The sequence below is a fragment of the Periophthalmus magnuspinnatus genome, chromosome 18 (genome assembly GCF_009829125.3).
Source record: "Periophthalmus magnuspinnatus isolate fPerMag1 chromosome 18, fPerMag1.2.pri, whole genome shotgun sequence".
NCBI classification, from domain to species: Eukaryota; Metazoa; Chordata; class Actinopteri; order Gobiiformes; family Gobiidae; genus Periophthalmus; species Periophthalmus magnuspinnatus.
Genome location: NC_047143.1, coordinates 15,215,367 through 15,232,008, shown reverse-complemented (window position 1 = coordinate 15,232,008; position 16,642 = coordinate 15,215,367). Strand labels below are relative to the sequence as shown.

The window sequence follows — 16,642 nt, the reverse complement described above, 5'->3', positions numbered from 1 at the left end:
ACTTTGGATATTCAGATGGTCATGAATATGATTAATATTTTGAAGCTCATAAAGCTTTATATAGTTTACAGTAATCCTTTTTTTTTGTTTTATTGACAGGGACAGTCAGTGTATGTTAATCAACATTTCTGTAAATGTGTCAGATTTAGGAAAAAGTTATTTTTTTATCTGTAGTCCCTGGAAAGATGGTGAAGCAGTCACCCTGGAATGTAACAATAAAAGTCATGCAATATATTTACAACAAAAAAGTCATGCAATATATTTATATGCAAAAATATAATCAACAGTTTAGGTGAACAAGTGAATACACTCGGACAATAAAAGCCATTACACACACTATACATGACACACACACTCAGGAGAACATACACTGTACATGACACACACACTACAGTAGGGCACACAGCAGCACAAACTAGTGGTCACAGGTTTGATGGGTTATTAGCCAGTTCTTTACATGTTTTTGGAACAGATCGTATGTGGGAATGTCTCTAATGTTACTAGGTACTGAGTTCCACTCCTGAGAGGCTCTAATGGAAAAGGCACTTTGGCTGGATGTGCTTTTCCTCAGGGGAACTATGCAGTCCCCACGGGCTGCACCCCGAGTGAGCCAGAGTGTGGTGGACCTGGTGCAGATAAACTGAGAGAGTGGAGGAGATGACTGGCCATGGACAATTTTGTAGGTCAAACAAAAATTTCAATACTTGATGAGGTTTTCCCAGTTTAACAGATAGTGTTTGTGCAGGATATTGCAGTGATGATATCTTAAAGGTTTTTTGTCCAGTATTTTTTATTGTCCTACCCTTAGGGATAGGGTGAGGAGCTCAGTCACACGGGAGGAGCTCGGAGTAGAGCCGCTGCTCCTACACGTTGAGATGCCCGAGCCAGCTGAGGTGGCTCGGGCATCTGCTCAGGATGCCTCCTGGACGCCTCCCTAGGGAGGTGTTCTGGGCATGTCCCACTGGCCCATGGGCATGTCCCTGGGCATGTCCCTCCAGCGTGTCCCGGGAAGACCCAGGACACGCTGGAGGGACTATGTCTCTCGGCTGGCCTGGGAACGCCTTGGAATCCCACCGGAGGAGCTGGAGGACGTGTCTGGGGTGAGGGAAGTTTGGGAGTCCCTGCTTAGACTGCTGCCACCGCGACCCGGTCCCAGATAAGCGGAAGAAAATGGATGGATGGAGTCATGTCTTGGATTTTTGCCATGTGTGTGTAAATGACTGTGTTAAATCTTTTTTAGTACCGACCATTGTAAGATACCACCAGAATGCATCTAGAGGATTATAAGGAGATGTGCTAAATTCATGTGTCAATAATGAAGATATAGAATGATCAAAATGTAAATAATTTCACTTTTGTTAATTTTAAACCTAACAAAAATGAAATTATAATTTATAACTTCAGACAGTGGTGACACAATTCAACTCCAAATGCTTGATTGTTGCCAGTTGAAAGGACACACTGCAGGTTTGTGGAATCCCAAACAAATTCTTTGCGACATATATTTCAAAAACTGTAATTCTCCCATAGAGTTATATAGACCCTTGCCCACCATCTGGGAATATGGTGTCATCAAATTCTATAATGTGAACACAACCTATTTTTGATTGTGTAGACAGCTTCCAGTACCTTTCTGTACACATAGTTGTTTTTGCGCAAGATACTAGGGTTTTTTGGAAAGGTTTTGCCAGTGCCACAACACACCCACTTTTAGTCAATTAGGTGATACACAAGACATGCATGTCTTTACAACTTTGCACAACAATATGGATTGTCACAATATTTCTGAGCTCAGAAAAAGTCATGAGAATTCATCTTGAGGGACTTCTGCTGTAAGGTTAAGCGATCGGGCGGACCAATCACACAGCAACATTAAGGTCAAAACAAACATGGCAACACCAACAGACATACTTATGCCTGTATTAGTGAAAATTTTGTCCATTAAAAACGTGCTAAAGATAAGCGTTTTGTGTATTTGTGGACAGGGAAGATGTCTGTGCTTTTTTCTCAACTGGATTTAACCAAAGTTAGATTTTTTGGCTTATTCCGTTGTCGTGACACTTCGACCAATCAGATTCAAATATTAATTGCTTTCAGTGAGAGCCATACCAAATTGATAGATGTGTGAACTTAATTCAGAGTGCTACACATATCAACTGGCATGAGCCAGCTTAATATCTTTAGTCAGTAGAGAATTTATTTTGTAAACTACAGCAGTGCTGTTATTTGTTGCAATACTGCTGAGTTCATGGGTCTAGTCACAAATAGAAATGATTAGGTTGAAAAAAATAAAATTTTCTCTTAGGGAAATCTGGCTTTTGCCTCTTATCTGGGAGCATGGCATCATCACATTCTAGAGTCTGAAAACCACCAATAGAATACTGATAATAACATGTTTTGGAAATCTACACACATCCCATAAAAAGCACTCTTGGTGAACTAGCTCCACACCTCTTTTATAAATGCTTTTCATCAGCATGGCATGACCTCACTACCAGCAGGCATTTCCATTCAGCTTGTTGCAAAAACTCCAACTTCAAATGTACAAGACCAAGAAAGACCATAACATACCCACCCACGCGCACCACAACACTCCTACAATTTACATTCAGTCGCAATGACTCGATTTAATACAACAACTTTACATTTTCAAAGGAATTTCAAACCTGCAAGTCATATTTTCTCTCATGTATTCACTGCCCATCCAGTTCCTTCTGCCTACTTTTTTTCCATTTCAAAAGGACAAACGTTTCCTCGAGTCACTCAAGCACTGCATTGGTATTCAGCTCTCAATTTAGCCCTGAGCTCGGTAGCAGTATCTCCTCCCAGCCGCTCTGGTAATCTGACACAGAAAGCACACGGAGAGGGCAAAGAGGTGCAGGGGAAATTTGGTGAACTGGAAAAAATATACAAAAAATTGTAGAGGCAAGACCAACGTGTGTGAAGAAGATCTGAAGAGATAGTGGAATGGTTGTGTTACCAGTGAAGTGGCAGTATTTTGAGTATGGATTCTATAAAGAAGAAGCATTTGGATTTTTTAAATAATTTGATTCCGATGGCACCTTGTAGAAATTTATAGGATGGATTACACAAATAATTTAATCAATTTGCCGTAATATTGTTGGTTTCATTACAGAAAGGTTATGTTACACCATTCCATGTACTTTATGGTACTAGTTTGGAAGATTGTTACAGCCCTGGGCCTTAAGTTCATCTTGTTGTTTGTATTTATGTATTTTGTTTACTGTGTGTGCTCCCCAACTCTCCTCTTGCCCTTAAACCTGGCTGCTGGATCCCTGGGCCATGATTGGATGACCAATTTCAGCCTTTCCCATCTCCAGCCGCCTCCCTCCCCATTTAAGGAGATTGGGGACACCTGCTCGTGGCTGCTGGCCTGGAGTGGCCAGTATGCCTTTGTTTGTGTAAAGTCTTGTTCGTTCAGTCACTACTGGGGGTAGTGGCTTTTGTTTAAGAGACACTTTGATCATCAGTCCTGACTCTGTTTGTCCGTGCGCAAGATTTTGTTATTGTAAAATGTGTGTTTAGTTACTTTACCCTTATTGTCTTTGGTTTAATTCTTTGCAAGGTACCTTTGTTTACACATGTTTAGTTCACCCCTACACACCTGTTAATTAAATTACCTTATTTTACCATTTTACCATCTTGGATTTCTTTTTTGTTACCTCCCTTCCCCCACACGAGCTGGGTCGTAACAATTTATTTAGTTAAGATTATGAGTGGTAGTCATCTGTCATCATATTTGAATTTTACTTTGCAGTGAACCCTTGAATTAGGTGCAGGCTTGTCTGCTTTTGTTTTAGGCCCTTCTTGCTAAAAAAAAAAAAAAACAAAACTCTTTGGTACTACAAACACAGAAAAAAATGCATCCTAACTTTAAGTGGGCTTGCATCTCCACAGACCTGCCATACCTGCTTGTGTCAATGGGAATGTCCATGTATCTCCATGGAGATGTTTTTTTATTTTCCCATTTCCAGAGAAACATGAAGGTTGCACGGTATTGCTTTAAAGCATATCTTTATGGTGCTTCTTTTAGCAATGTGATCCTAATATGGAACTAGACTTTCTACAGTGCAACAAGAGCGTTTCTTGCATAAACATTTTTTTTCATTTTTTTTATGGCATTTGTAATAGACGGCTCCGAAATGACTAGACAAAATATTTAAAATAATGTATTTTTTAGTGCTGGTTTTAGCAATGTGGTGCTACTAGCAGGCATGCATTTTTTAACTTTTAGCACTGCAACAAAAACTATTTCTAGGTAACGATTTATTTTAATTTTTTTAGTTATTTTCAGACACAAACTCAATTTTTGGTCGAAAACGACATCCCAGCATGGCACATATAATCCAGACCAACCCTATACTGCCGTCATTATCAGACTCTATTGGTGGTTGGGTGGGGAAAAAAAGCCATCCACTTGTAATGTTTGGAGATGCCGACAGGATGAAGGAAAGCTGTGAGATAAGTGTATTGAAGGGCGGGCTTGGCTGGGCCTGCAACTGCTGACAAGGGCTAGGGGTGAAAACCTGATAAGTGGTCTAACTGAGTGAACTTGGGAGTGACAGCAGAGGAGCGATGGAATATGAAAGATAGCCTTGAGTAGGGCCCTGTAAAAAAAAAATAAAAAATTAAAAGGTAGGAAGAGAGGCATAGATGGATGAACGTGCAAGCCGATATGGAAATGCTAGCAGGAGGCAGCAGACTTGAAACAGAAGAGAATTTGACAAGGGATGACAGCTGTGGAGCACATCCCAGGGGCAAATGGAAACCGGAGCAGGCTACGTGCCGCTAACAATGGGCTTGAAGAAGAGATACAAGCAGAAAAAGGATGAAAATGAACCAAAGACCAGTCAGAAAAAGCAAGTGTTTCAAGCAGCGAAGAAATTTTCAAATATTCACCAGCTTTGATGTTAAGTATTGTTCTCCAAAAGTGGATTCAAAATAGCATCTGTGTCTGGGACTGTTGCGTGACTCATGGTATAATTCATTTTCGACATTCAGCAGTTCAGTAACAGGCTAGAGGTAAAATCCAACTCAACTTCTTTTCTCCAATCAAAACTATACCTGCAAGTGCTAGGAAAAAACACCCAAAAAAGTCCACAAATGGTGTGAGTCATATACCATCAATTTCCATAGTGAATTGTGATGGTAGCAATAGCCTAGATATGCCACCATGGAAATACACTGGAAATATGACTACAACGTTTTGCTGTAACTCAAAAAATATTATTATTTAAAAAAAAAAAAAAAGCAAACAAACCCCAAAACACTTAATTCCATGTAACAGTACCCCAATATATCCCTCTTTTGGTTGACAGAGAGAATCCATCCTTGCTACAACTGTGAGGTCATTTTTTCCCCCCATTTTTGAATAAATTATTATGATTTTAAGCTTACTCTATGTAGTTATAAATAGGATGCTAATAGGCCTAAAATGTCACTTTTTTTGACATTTTAGGCAGACCGGGGTGGTGGTCCCACTGTATAAGAAGGGGGACCGGAGGGTGTGTCCCAATTACAGGGGAATCACACTCCTCAGCCTTCCCGGTAAGGTCTAGTCCAGGGTACTGGAGAGGAGAATCTGACCGTTAGTCGAACCTCGGATTCAGGAGGAGCAGTGTGGTTTTCGTCCCAGTCGTGGAACACTGGACCAGCTCTATACTCTCCATCGGGTCCTCGAGGGTTCATGGGAGTATGCTCAACCAGTCCACATGTGTTTTGTGGATTTGGAGAAGGCATTCGACCGTGTCCCTCGTGGTGTCCTTTGGGGGAGGAGCTGTGTTTGCATTGCTGGCAGTAAGTCAGACCTGTTTCCGGTGCATGTTGGACTCCGCCAGGGCTGCCCTTTGTCACCGGTTCTGTTCATTATATTTATGGACAGAATTTCTAGGCGCAGCCAGGGGCCGGAGGGGGTCTGGTTCGGGAACCACAGGATTTCATCTCTGCTGTTTGCGGATGATGTTGTCTTGATGGCTTCATCGAGCCAGGACCTGCAGCAGGCACTGGGGTGGTTTGCAGCCGAGTGTGAAGTGCCTGGAATGAGAATCAGCTCCTCCAAATCCGAGGCCATGGTTCTCGACCGGAAAAAGGTGGTTTGCCCTCTCCGGGTGGGTGGTGAGTCTCTGCCCCAAGTGGAGGAGTTCAAGTATCTCGGGGTCTTGTTCACGAGTGAGGGAAGGATGGAGCGTGAGATTGACAGGTGGATCGGTGCAGCGTCTGCAGTGATGCGGTCGCTGTATCGGTCCGTTGTGGTGAAGGAGCTGAGCCTGAAGGTGAAGCTCTCGATTTACCGGTCAATCTACTTTCCTACCCTCACCTATGGTCATGAGCTCTGGGTAATGACCGAAAGGACAAGATCGCGGATACAAGCGGCCGAAATGGGTTTCCTCCGCAGAGTGGCTGGGTGCACCCTTAGAGATCGGGTGAGGAACTCAGTCACACGGGAGGAGCTCGGAGTAGAGCCGCTGCTCCTACACGTTGAGAGGAGCCAGCTGAGGTGGCTCTGGCATCTGCTCAGGATGCCTCCTGGATGCCTCCCTAGGGAGTGTTCCACCGGGAGGGGGCCCCGGGGAAGACCCAGGACACGCTTGAGGGACTATGTCTCTCGACTGGCCTGGGAATGCCTTGGGATCCCACCGGAGGAGCTAGAGGACGTGTCTGGGGTGGGGGAAGTTTGGGAGTCCCTGCTTAGACTGCTGACCACGCCCCGGCTCCGGATAAGTGGAAGAAAATGGATGGATGGATAGGCCTAAAATGTCAAATCTAAGATCTCATTGTTCAGTGTTAGCAAAAAGAGCAAGCTAGCAATCTGAAACAACATAATCAAAACTCTGTCACTACAAACATACTAAACTACCAAGTATTAATTTAAATTGCAGCAGATGTGCTAGCAACAATTAATGTTTAGTTGCTATGAACAATAAACATTTGTAGCAACAGCAAGATGTATACAAAAAGCAGACACAAATTGGGGTTATCAGTTATTCAATATGCTCAAATAGCAACACAAAAGGTCTCGTAAAATAGCTCTTACCTTCTTTGCAGTACTTTCCCTTGAATCGTGTGTGGGTGCAGTCACAGTGAACCTCCCCGTACTGAATAGAGCAAAATCCTCCATTAAAGCATGGGTTCTGTTTGGTGCAAAGATATTCCAAGTCACTCTGAATCCCTTGGCTGTTCAGCAAAGTAGGCGGTATCTCCCCGACCTTCAGGTTGGAAATCAGGCCCAGGAATGGCGGCTCGTACTTCACCGTGCTCGAGGTGAGGGCAGAAAGGCGTACATCAGGTGGAATCCCACCTACGAACAAATCGCTAACCACCGCCATTTCCTTCCTCTTTGATTTCACCTCCGCAACTTTCGTCTCCCCGTCAACCATCAAAAGAGTCTCCTTGAAATTCCGGGTAAGCAGAACCATATGCCAGCGATCATCATTCACGCGTGTTTCCATGTGCAACGCAGCGGGTTCGGCGCAGTGGATGGCGAAGCGGAGTTGGAGGCGCCCATTAGCGATTAGCAACTCCAGGAAGTCGCAGTTGCCTCCGTCGTCAAGGTACAGGACCAAGGCTTTGCTAACGTTGGTTTTGATGCTAAAGCTCAACTCGCCAACCGAACCTGCTTCCCAGCGAGCATAGCGTGCCCATTGACCAGGAGCGCCGCCAAATTCCAACATCTTTACAGTTGTGAGGAACGTGCACAGAATCCAAAATGGCTCCAATCTTAATTTTGTCATGTTGCTGTGTTGTTACTACTTGCTAACGAACTTGATGTAGCAGACTATTTGAAAATGATTTCAAAGTACCCCACGCAAAGATCAACAAAATAGCAGTGTATTCCGCTTTGAGAGCAGTTGTAATTCTTATCCAGACTCTCTCCTTCGTCTCTCCATCAGTCGGTGCCCCTGGGAGGAAAAAAAGTATTTGGTACAATTTGCTGTATCCTCCAAAATCCACTCACTTGCTCCAATCCAATGTAGTTATATTCCAGAAATTTTGTACAGCCACCAGAAACGTTGGAAAAAGTTGGAGAATTGAAGCAAACCAGTGTCAGAAAGCACTACTGTCTGTCGATGGATAAAATGTGATCATTGTTTTGGACTCCTCTCCTTCACGGACCATAGGGGCTCATGGCAGCGTGGTTTCCATCCTCTTTTGGAGGCAGTCAGAAAGCTGGAAAAGAAAGAAGAGAAAGAGATGAAAATATGATTAAATTACATATTCTGAAGTTCATCTGTGTGCCTTCAAAGCCTTTTTGGCAAGATGGGAAATGCAATAAATTTCGTGTCCCATCTTGCCTCCTGTTTTATTTTATTTTAAGATGTGCTATATATTTAAAATTATGGTATTTGGTTCATTTAAAAGCTGGCACATCAAAATCATGTCGGTAGTGTAAGCAGTGCATAAGATCTTGATTTTGGTGGTGAAGTGTGAAGTTATATAATACAACTGACACACTAACTAGAAAAAAAAAAAAAAAGAAACAACCACATGTCAGTATAAATTTTCTCCTTTATGCCTTATTGTACCTGAATATTTTGAGGATCTTTAACCCTTTAATTGTACGCAGATTGGAAACTTAAAAAGGGCAAGATGCTGCACTGCTTGATGGATGCTGCAAGCATGTACACATGACTAGCATTGTTTCTTGGGCAGTGAATTTGAATCATATGGCGCTATTTCTTGATTGAGTTTAGGTTTAACTTGATAAATGTGACACAAAACATCAAATCAAAGGGTCACTCATTGCAACCTCAACAACCACATTTTTTTATTTTATTTTTTTTAAGAATGAGAATTAATTTGCCAAAGATAATCAAAAAATCTGATTTCCTAAGATACTTTTCATAGCCAAGACTATTTTAACATCAATTTCTGAAAAAGCCATCACCCATATACACTTTGGACAATTTGCCTTGAAACATGCACACACACACTCTCCGGACATGTGCTTGCAAACACCAACGTCATTAAATGAAATGGGATTCCGAGTGGAGTGCAGCGGGCGAGTCAATGGCTGCATGAATAGCCAGTCTTGACCCTGGGGCCTGGTCTAATCCCTCTGCCATTATTTCTTGAGTGAGATTTAATTTGCACAAAGTCTACAATTAAAGATAGGTTTCAGCCCCGCTAAAGCTTTCAACAAAGATGATGTGGAGGGAGGATACTGAAAGACAACCCAGCGCACTTTGCCTTTTATCTGGCTTTCTATATGACAAACAGCGGCAATGTTTTAAATCCTTGTTAATAAAATGGCAAAAAAGATTATATTGTTTCAAATTATGACATGACAAATATTCTGTATGGACAAGGTATTTTGCCAACACATTGCTAACACATTCCTTGTGTTAGCATCAACATGAGGACTTAAATAAATGTGTTTCAGAAGTTAGCATGCTAGTTGCTGTTAGCTTCACCTTGACGGCACAACTCTGCTTTTGTCTCTGAAAGTTGTGCTTACAAACCCATAGCGCAGGGATAATTAGGATGCTTTTAATGAATAAGGTCAGGGAGAAATACATTTGAATTACTGCAAATCATTTAAAGTACTTTGCCCATGCTATAGCAAGATAAAAGTGTAGTTATTATAAAGAATTACCAAAAGAAGCAAATCCCTTATTCTGTATAATAAAACCATTAAGCATTACCTATTCTGGCCTAATTGTCTTCATAATTTCAGCACTTAGATAATGCTTTCTTCCCATAAACTGCACCCCACACAGACCAGGCTACTGAGGCAGAACAAGAATCCACATGCCAAAACTCCATTTAGTGAACATTCTTTTAACCAAATCTTCCCTCCTCTTGGGCTTATAATGAATATTTATTTGTATTGTTTTGCGCTGGGAGACTCCTGCAGTGCAGTCGGATGAGCACTTCCTTGTCTCTTCTGAGTGCAGTGATTTGACAAAGCTTTAGTACTATGACGGGTCTGCCCGTATCACTGGTGTCTTGTGTTATTAGGGTGTATTGGCGGGCCTGATGCCGAGCCTGGAGCCTGATGGTGCAATTAAATCCCAAGGACACAGAGGAGACATAACAAGCCTCCAGAGATGTGGCGCTGCGAGGCTGAGCTGTGGTGAAGAGAAGCATGGGTTACAGGGTGGTGTGCGTAGCTGTCTGCTGCCTTTACTGAGCTCTTTTAATGATAAAGCATGGGTTTGTCTCAAAGGCGCTAGTTCCAAACATAAGAATTTGTCTTTTTGCTTTCACAAATAGAAAACTTGCTTACAATTCAACAGAAAAAGTGATTATTACAGACACATTGCTGCTGTGGTTATGGCTGATATATGCTCAATCTAATGTTATAGAGCTATCTCACTTCTATGGGTTTTAATTGCACCAAAACCAACATATTGCAATGTTTTATAAATTTCAATTTAGTTTTTTACTGAGTTTTTTTTTGTTTTTTTTGTTTTACCTCTCCTTGCTCCCTCTAGTATGTCACACCCCCTTTAGAGTGCTATCACAACACAATCAGTGTGCATTCCACAAATGAACCTACATCACATCAGATTTGTGAAGTTGTGTATTGTTTTCAATTATGATTTTGTACATTTAGAGAAAATTGCTATGCAGGAGCATGGGTTATGTACCACGTAGGCTTGTGGGCTGAGGCCTTGGACGGCATTGTACCGATAACCGTAAGGTTTCAAGTAGTACCCAGATCACTAGCATCACTAGACACAGATGGATGACATAGAACATTTGATAAGGAAAACAATGTTATAACATGGTAGAGCTCCAAAAAGTAAATTTTCCATAATACCCCATCCTTAAACAGACCATCTGCATTCTAAATATTGGTAACTGATAGGACACTAATAAATTGTCAATGCGGGAGTTAGCTTTAGCTGCAAAACATCACAAATTATGAAAAATCAGGGCTGTTTTGGAGACTGAGAACCACTTAATCTAAGTAGAAATCTGTACTTTTATTTAATCAAGCACTACAATTTGCCAAAAACTGTACTCAAGTAAGAGTAATGTTAATCTATACAACTTCAGTAATATTTTAAAGTAGGGGTCCAATAAATACTAATAATAAACTACTCCTCAAGTACAAATGACTTACAGAGTAACTGTTGGGACATAACCTCTAATATATAATTTGAAGTTACTGTAATTTGAAATACAAAACATTAAATGTTCTACACAATCTGCTATTTTCAAAGGATGGACACAAAAAATTAGGAACAATGAAATCATATCTGAAGGAGCAGCACGGGAAACACAAATGTTCAAATCATGTAATATTGTCAACATAAAGCTTTTGCTACTTGTAGACTCAGTCAAACATTTACTCAAGTAAGAGTACTGTTAATTCAATTAAAAAAACAAAAACAAACAAACAAAAACTCATGTAGGAGTAAAGGTATGCTACTGGAAAAGTACTCAGAAAATACTGTAAATGTACTGCATACCCACATACTTGTAAATAAAATCTGTCCTCCACATTTCTCCACCATATTTGAATCATAACATCTTTGAACTCTCCAACCTTTATCTTGCACTGTACATACACCTTTCTTGTATCATCTTACCATCTACACACAATCTGCTTGTCTGAACGTTTCCCAAACTGCCTCTGCAGCTCCTTGTTATAGCTTAGCACCCTAGGGGCACCACGCGGCACCCTAGGGAGACCTGCATGGTCAGACACCACCACCAACCTACTTCCTGCAAGAATACCCCATGGGAATACCACTGCTATCCTGGCAAGACTTATGCTACCTTACATTTTTTTTTTATTTCTCAGATCCTACCATTACTTGCACAAAAACATTTTTATTCTATCATTCGGGTCATATTTTGAATATGCTGATTTTTTAGTAGTGAGCAGGGTCAGCAGAGGCATAGATTAATGCAGCAATGGTCAGTGTATTTTTGCATCATAATCATGTCCTCAAATCCTCCCATCTCTACTGCAATAGCAATGGCGAGACCCTCATTCGACTTGCAAATGTGACATTATAACATTTTCTGAGCACATTAAAAAGACCATTTGTAAGCTAAAACAGTGGTAAAGATATTTTCAAAAAGATTCACTCTTACAAAGACTATCAAGACCTCTATCTGACTAAAGAGCAGGCAATTCAACTGCCTATCGATATTAAGCATTCCAAGTTATATAAATCAGTTTTACAATCCAGTTACTACACAGTTGTTGTTGTTTTTTTCTTTGGTTTTAGTAAACAAAAATGGTAGTTGTAACATTACACACTTGAGCTACAATAAGCATCTATTATATTATAAAACATATGATAGTGTAAATAACAGCTTTTGTTGCCTTTAGTTTACAGTTTATAGGCACCAGTTTGAAAAGTTTTGACCATTCAAAAGATGCTATTTTGTTTTTAATTGTTGATCGCTATGTAGACATTGCTTTTGTGAAACTACTTTTCACAAAAGCAATGTCGAAAACGGTCCATGTTTAGTTGTATACAAACACTAATATCCTGCTAGTGTACCCATCTATCATGCACCACACAAGCTAACACTGAGGTGAGAAAAAGCCGCTTTGATCAACCTTCTCTGCTGAATGCCACAAGTGACTAGCCCCGGGTGTTAGCGCTAACTGCATTTAGCCCCTATGAGTGGATGCTAATGAAACAGATCAAGCGCTTTAGCCTGGCCGTTAGCACTTTTAACACTCAGTTGATTCACAGTGACAAGACTTGGACATCATGTTGCACCTTTTGCCATAAAAAAATCCCCACGAGGTGAATCACAAAGAGGAAATGGGTGTGCCCTGTCAGTGTGAGAATGTTGTGAGGAAAGATAAAAACTAAAAGCAAAAGGCGGAATTCTGAAAGAGACAGGCACTATTAAGTTAAATGCTGTAGATGTCTGTTGGATCGGTAGTAACAGGTCAGGAAGCTCGTCTTGTCTGTCATTTCCTTCTAACAAAATTATTCAATAGACAAGGTTAGAGGTGTGGAAGAATTAGGGTTTTGGTTTATTAAACCCAAAACAAAACAAAAAAAAGATAGACTGAACATTTTTGTACTAACTTTAAAGTGAGTGGCCATAATTTTTATGAATACATTTTGGCAAAATTGACCCCAGGAGGCAATGAAGTTCTTGGCGGGTGGGGTGATGTGGTCAATGGTGGGAGTCCTGGTGATGGAGCCCTGGTTGCAGTTTCTGTTTGTAATCAGAAACACCTGGCTGTAACCAGGGCAGTTTCTTGTGATGTCACCAACTACTTGAATTTGTAGAGGCCACTGAAGTAAGGACACACGTGTTTTTGTTTTTGAACAGAAAGCTGCACATTTATCTACTTTTCACTAAAGTTGCCAAAACATGACTAGGAACAGTCGGTAAACACCATATGTACACTCTTTAGTAGCAAACAAAAAGTGGATTTAGTGTTTAATTCCACTTTTTTGCCTGTTCTCTGCTGCATTATTCCAGCATTACCTATTTTTGTGATCCCAATTTCCAGATATAAAAGAGCAATTATGCAGCAGGTATGCATAGAGATCACTGCGAAAAATCATTTTAGCTTTTAGGCACACACACACTTTATAAATGAGCTGCCAAAGAAACCATGCAATATACTGAGCAATAATGATTAATAATACAGTATAAATTCTGTTTGGTTCAGTCCAATATCTGAAATAATGCAATTTGAAAACAAGACTTGCAGGTTTTCAGTAATATGTAGAACACTAACTCTAGTTTTATTGTGTCCCAGGACATTTTATTGTCTTAAAAAGGTAAAAAAAAAAAAAAAAAAAAAAAACAACAAAAAAACAAAACAAAACAGAACTGTTTCATTTAAAACAATTTACAGTGGTCCAAAGGTTATGTGCATCCTGGTTATTCCCTGCAATTACTTTATAAGCACTTTTCACAACAACTATTGACAATATAGCTAAAAACAACTAGCATGCTAAGGTGCACATTCAGATTTTCGGAAAATAAACGCTTTATAATTAGATGCAGACAAAACACCGCTGTCTTATTTTTACCTCAAGAGCTGCTTATACAAGATATCTGTACTCGGGCAAGACAAATTTTGCCCTGATACATGTAAAAAACCTCTTATATACGGCTAGTTTTCTGAAATCAGACTATCTAATAAAATGTATTAATGTGACAAATAGCTAGATTACTAGAGACGTAATATTTACGTTTGCTACTTTGCACCGGTCGACAGCTTGCGCCTTTTCATCCTTCTTACTCCTCCTTCTTCACTGACACTAACCTCCTTCTATTGCCACACGCTTTTCGCCCACTCCCTTTACTCCAAACTCCCAATCATTTTATATGGCCATCCATCAAAACTCCACTGTGGCAGCCAATGCTTTCTAGCTCTGCCTACATAGAAGTGCTTATAGAAATGTATGTGTGGAACTCTATACCTGATTTAAATGTAATTCAATTTATGTGCACGATTCACCAAGAGTTGGAGGGCAGCGGTCAGGGTTAAAACTTGTAATATTGTCAAGAGCAGAATGTGAATGTTACGGGAGTAAGGTAGCTTAGTTCTCATGACGCATCCACTCTCACTTCACAGCAAAAAGCTCCTACATATGATTTCCAAGCTAGTCAGTGTATTTTTGTGTAGTATGCATGATCTCCCTCCACTGTCCAACTAGGTACTCCTGATCAAGATGCAGGCTCAAGATTTCAATTCAATTTATTTTTTCTAAAGCCCAACTCACAAAAGCAGTTGCCTCCTAAGGCTTAACAGGATCAGTAATTTAACCAACAGAAAGTTAGAAAATCCAACATTGAAACAGACATTGGTCAATAACAGACAAGCAGATTGACCAATATTCATTAGAAAACAAGAAAACGGATAATTGTCCCAGAGCATCCCCTGTCCTTAGATCCTCTTTCTCAAAAAAACTTAAAAAAAAACAAAAAAAAAAAAACAGTGGGACAAATTGGAACCTTGAGGAGATCTACAGGGAAGGAGAGATCCACTCCCATGGACGGGCAGGCTGCAGATGTGTCCAGGACTAATGTGCATCCATTTGCACATACAGTTCTATGAGATCTGAATCTTTTGGATATGTTCCTTTCAAAGAGCCGTTCAAATGACTAGCTCTTTTACTATTTATTTCTATGACAGAAGCCAATGTGACAACTCCAAGGCTTAAATGCGTCTAAAATGGTTCAAACTGAGTGGTCGAGTGTTTACCCTTTGGAATTATGCATAATCTAAATAAAACATTGTACTACAATAAAAATATTTTTTAAAGTACTTGTTAATATCATGCCAAATATGTTTCTGTGCACAAAGCTCTCACTTGCTTTGCCTGCTTGTGTCAGTTCAGTGCTAATCAGTATAAAATGCATAAAAATTAGAAAGAAAAGCTCTTTAAAAAAAATGAGATCCAACAGTTCATGTTAAGGAACCGTTCAAAAGGGACATGACAGTATAGAAAACATGTACATAATAAAAGTCATAAAGGGTCAGCCTCTTAGTTAGCATATTGTTAAGAGTGTTAAGAAGACATACTATGTTTTTGTGAGATATGTAGTTTTACACTATATATACAATTATATACAAACAGATCCATTGACTGCATGTTCAAAATGCAATACTGATAATCACAGTCTTGAAATTACACACACACACACATTTTATATATATATATATATATATATATATATATATATATATATATATATATATATATATATATATATATATATATATATATATATATATATAAATTTCATTTATTTGTAAATTGCTACGTGAGGTTTTTTTTTTTTTATATACAGTATACATGTATGAGTATGGAGCAGTGGGTGGAAATAGGAGGTAAGTTTAACTTTTTAGCTTGAGTTTAACTCAAATACAGGACAACACAAGGTTAAATAAACAGACATGTATCAATCTAAATACAAAACCACTGGTTATACCCTCATAAAATGTCCTCTTTGAAGGTATGCTACTAACCATTTCTTAGGGTTGAACAGAACATGGTATACATATGCATCTCAATGTCCCAATTCCCCAGAAGCAATATACAGATAAAATCAACCCACAACCCCACATCAAACCAAAGTTTGATGAAGATGTTGGATTGCAAGAGTAGTATCAGTATTAAAGTATGTGTTTGAGTGATGTAATTAGGTAATACAGACATTTCTCTAGTGGAATTTAAGACACATTTCTGCTAATTAGTCTCAAGAAAGTGTGCCAGTGTAGTGTAGTGCCAGTGAGCTATATCCAAGGTCCATTCAATCTGAAAATGCAAATGACACCCCACTCCCATATATATTGGTCTAGTATGCATTTCTGTACCACTGAACCAGTTGCCGTTTTGAAGTCTACACTATTTGCTAAGGGCCTCTTCTGATTAAGTCTGGCTCTTGTGAGCTCAGCTGACAGCCTGCATGCCACTGTCTCTCTGCCCGCAGATGTTTTGGTATCGGGCACAGGGCTCACTGGCCAGGCCTCCAGACTGAGCCATTCCAATTAACCAGCCCAGCAGCCTGCAGCAGCACTGGCCTTATCTGGAGAGGAGAGGAGGGGAAGGGAAGGAAGTGCTAGAGTGAAAAATGGACTCACAACGCAACGGAACGCTAACTACCAAAGCACAACACTGGTTCAGAAACACTAGTGGATGTTACGTGCTGTCGTGCAATGGATATCTATGGT

The 16,642-nt window shown here is 40.1% G+C and overlaps 1 protein-coding gene across 6 annotated transcripts in view; it reads right to left on the bottom strand.

Annotated features, from left to right (window-relative positions):
• Window positions 1–7,554, bottom strand: part of nrxn2b (neurexin 2b) — a 1,142,582-nt gene extending 1,135,028 nt beyond the window's left edge. For all 6 annotated transcript variants that reach the window (XM_055228872.1, XM_055228867.1, XM_055228869.1 and 3 more), the window contains exon 1: window positions 7,055–7,554. In XM_055228872.1, coding sequence (XP_055084847.1) covers window positions 7,055–7,469 — 415 coding nt within the window. In that variant the 5' untranslated portion in view covers window positions 7,470–7,554. The remainder of the gene's footprint in view (window positions 1–7,054) is intronic.
• Window positions 7,555–16,642: the final 9,088 nt, after the last annotated feature.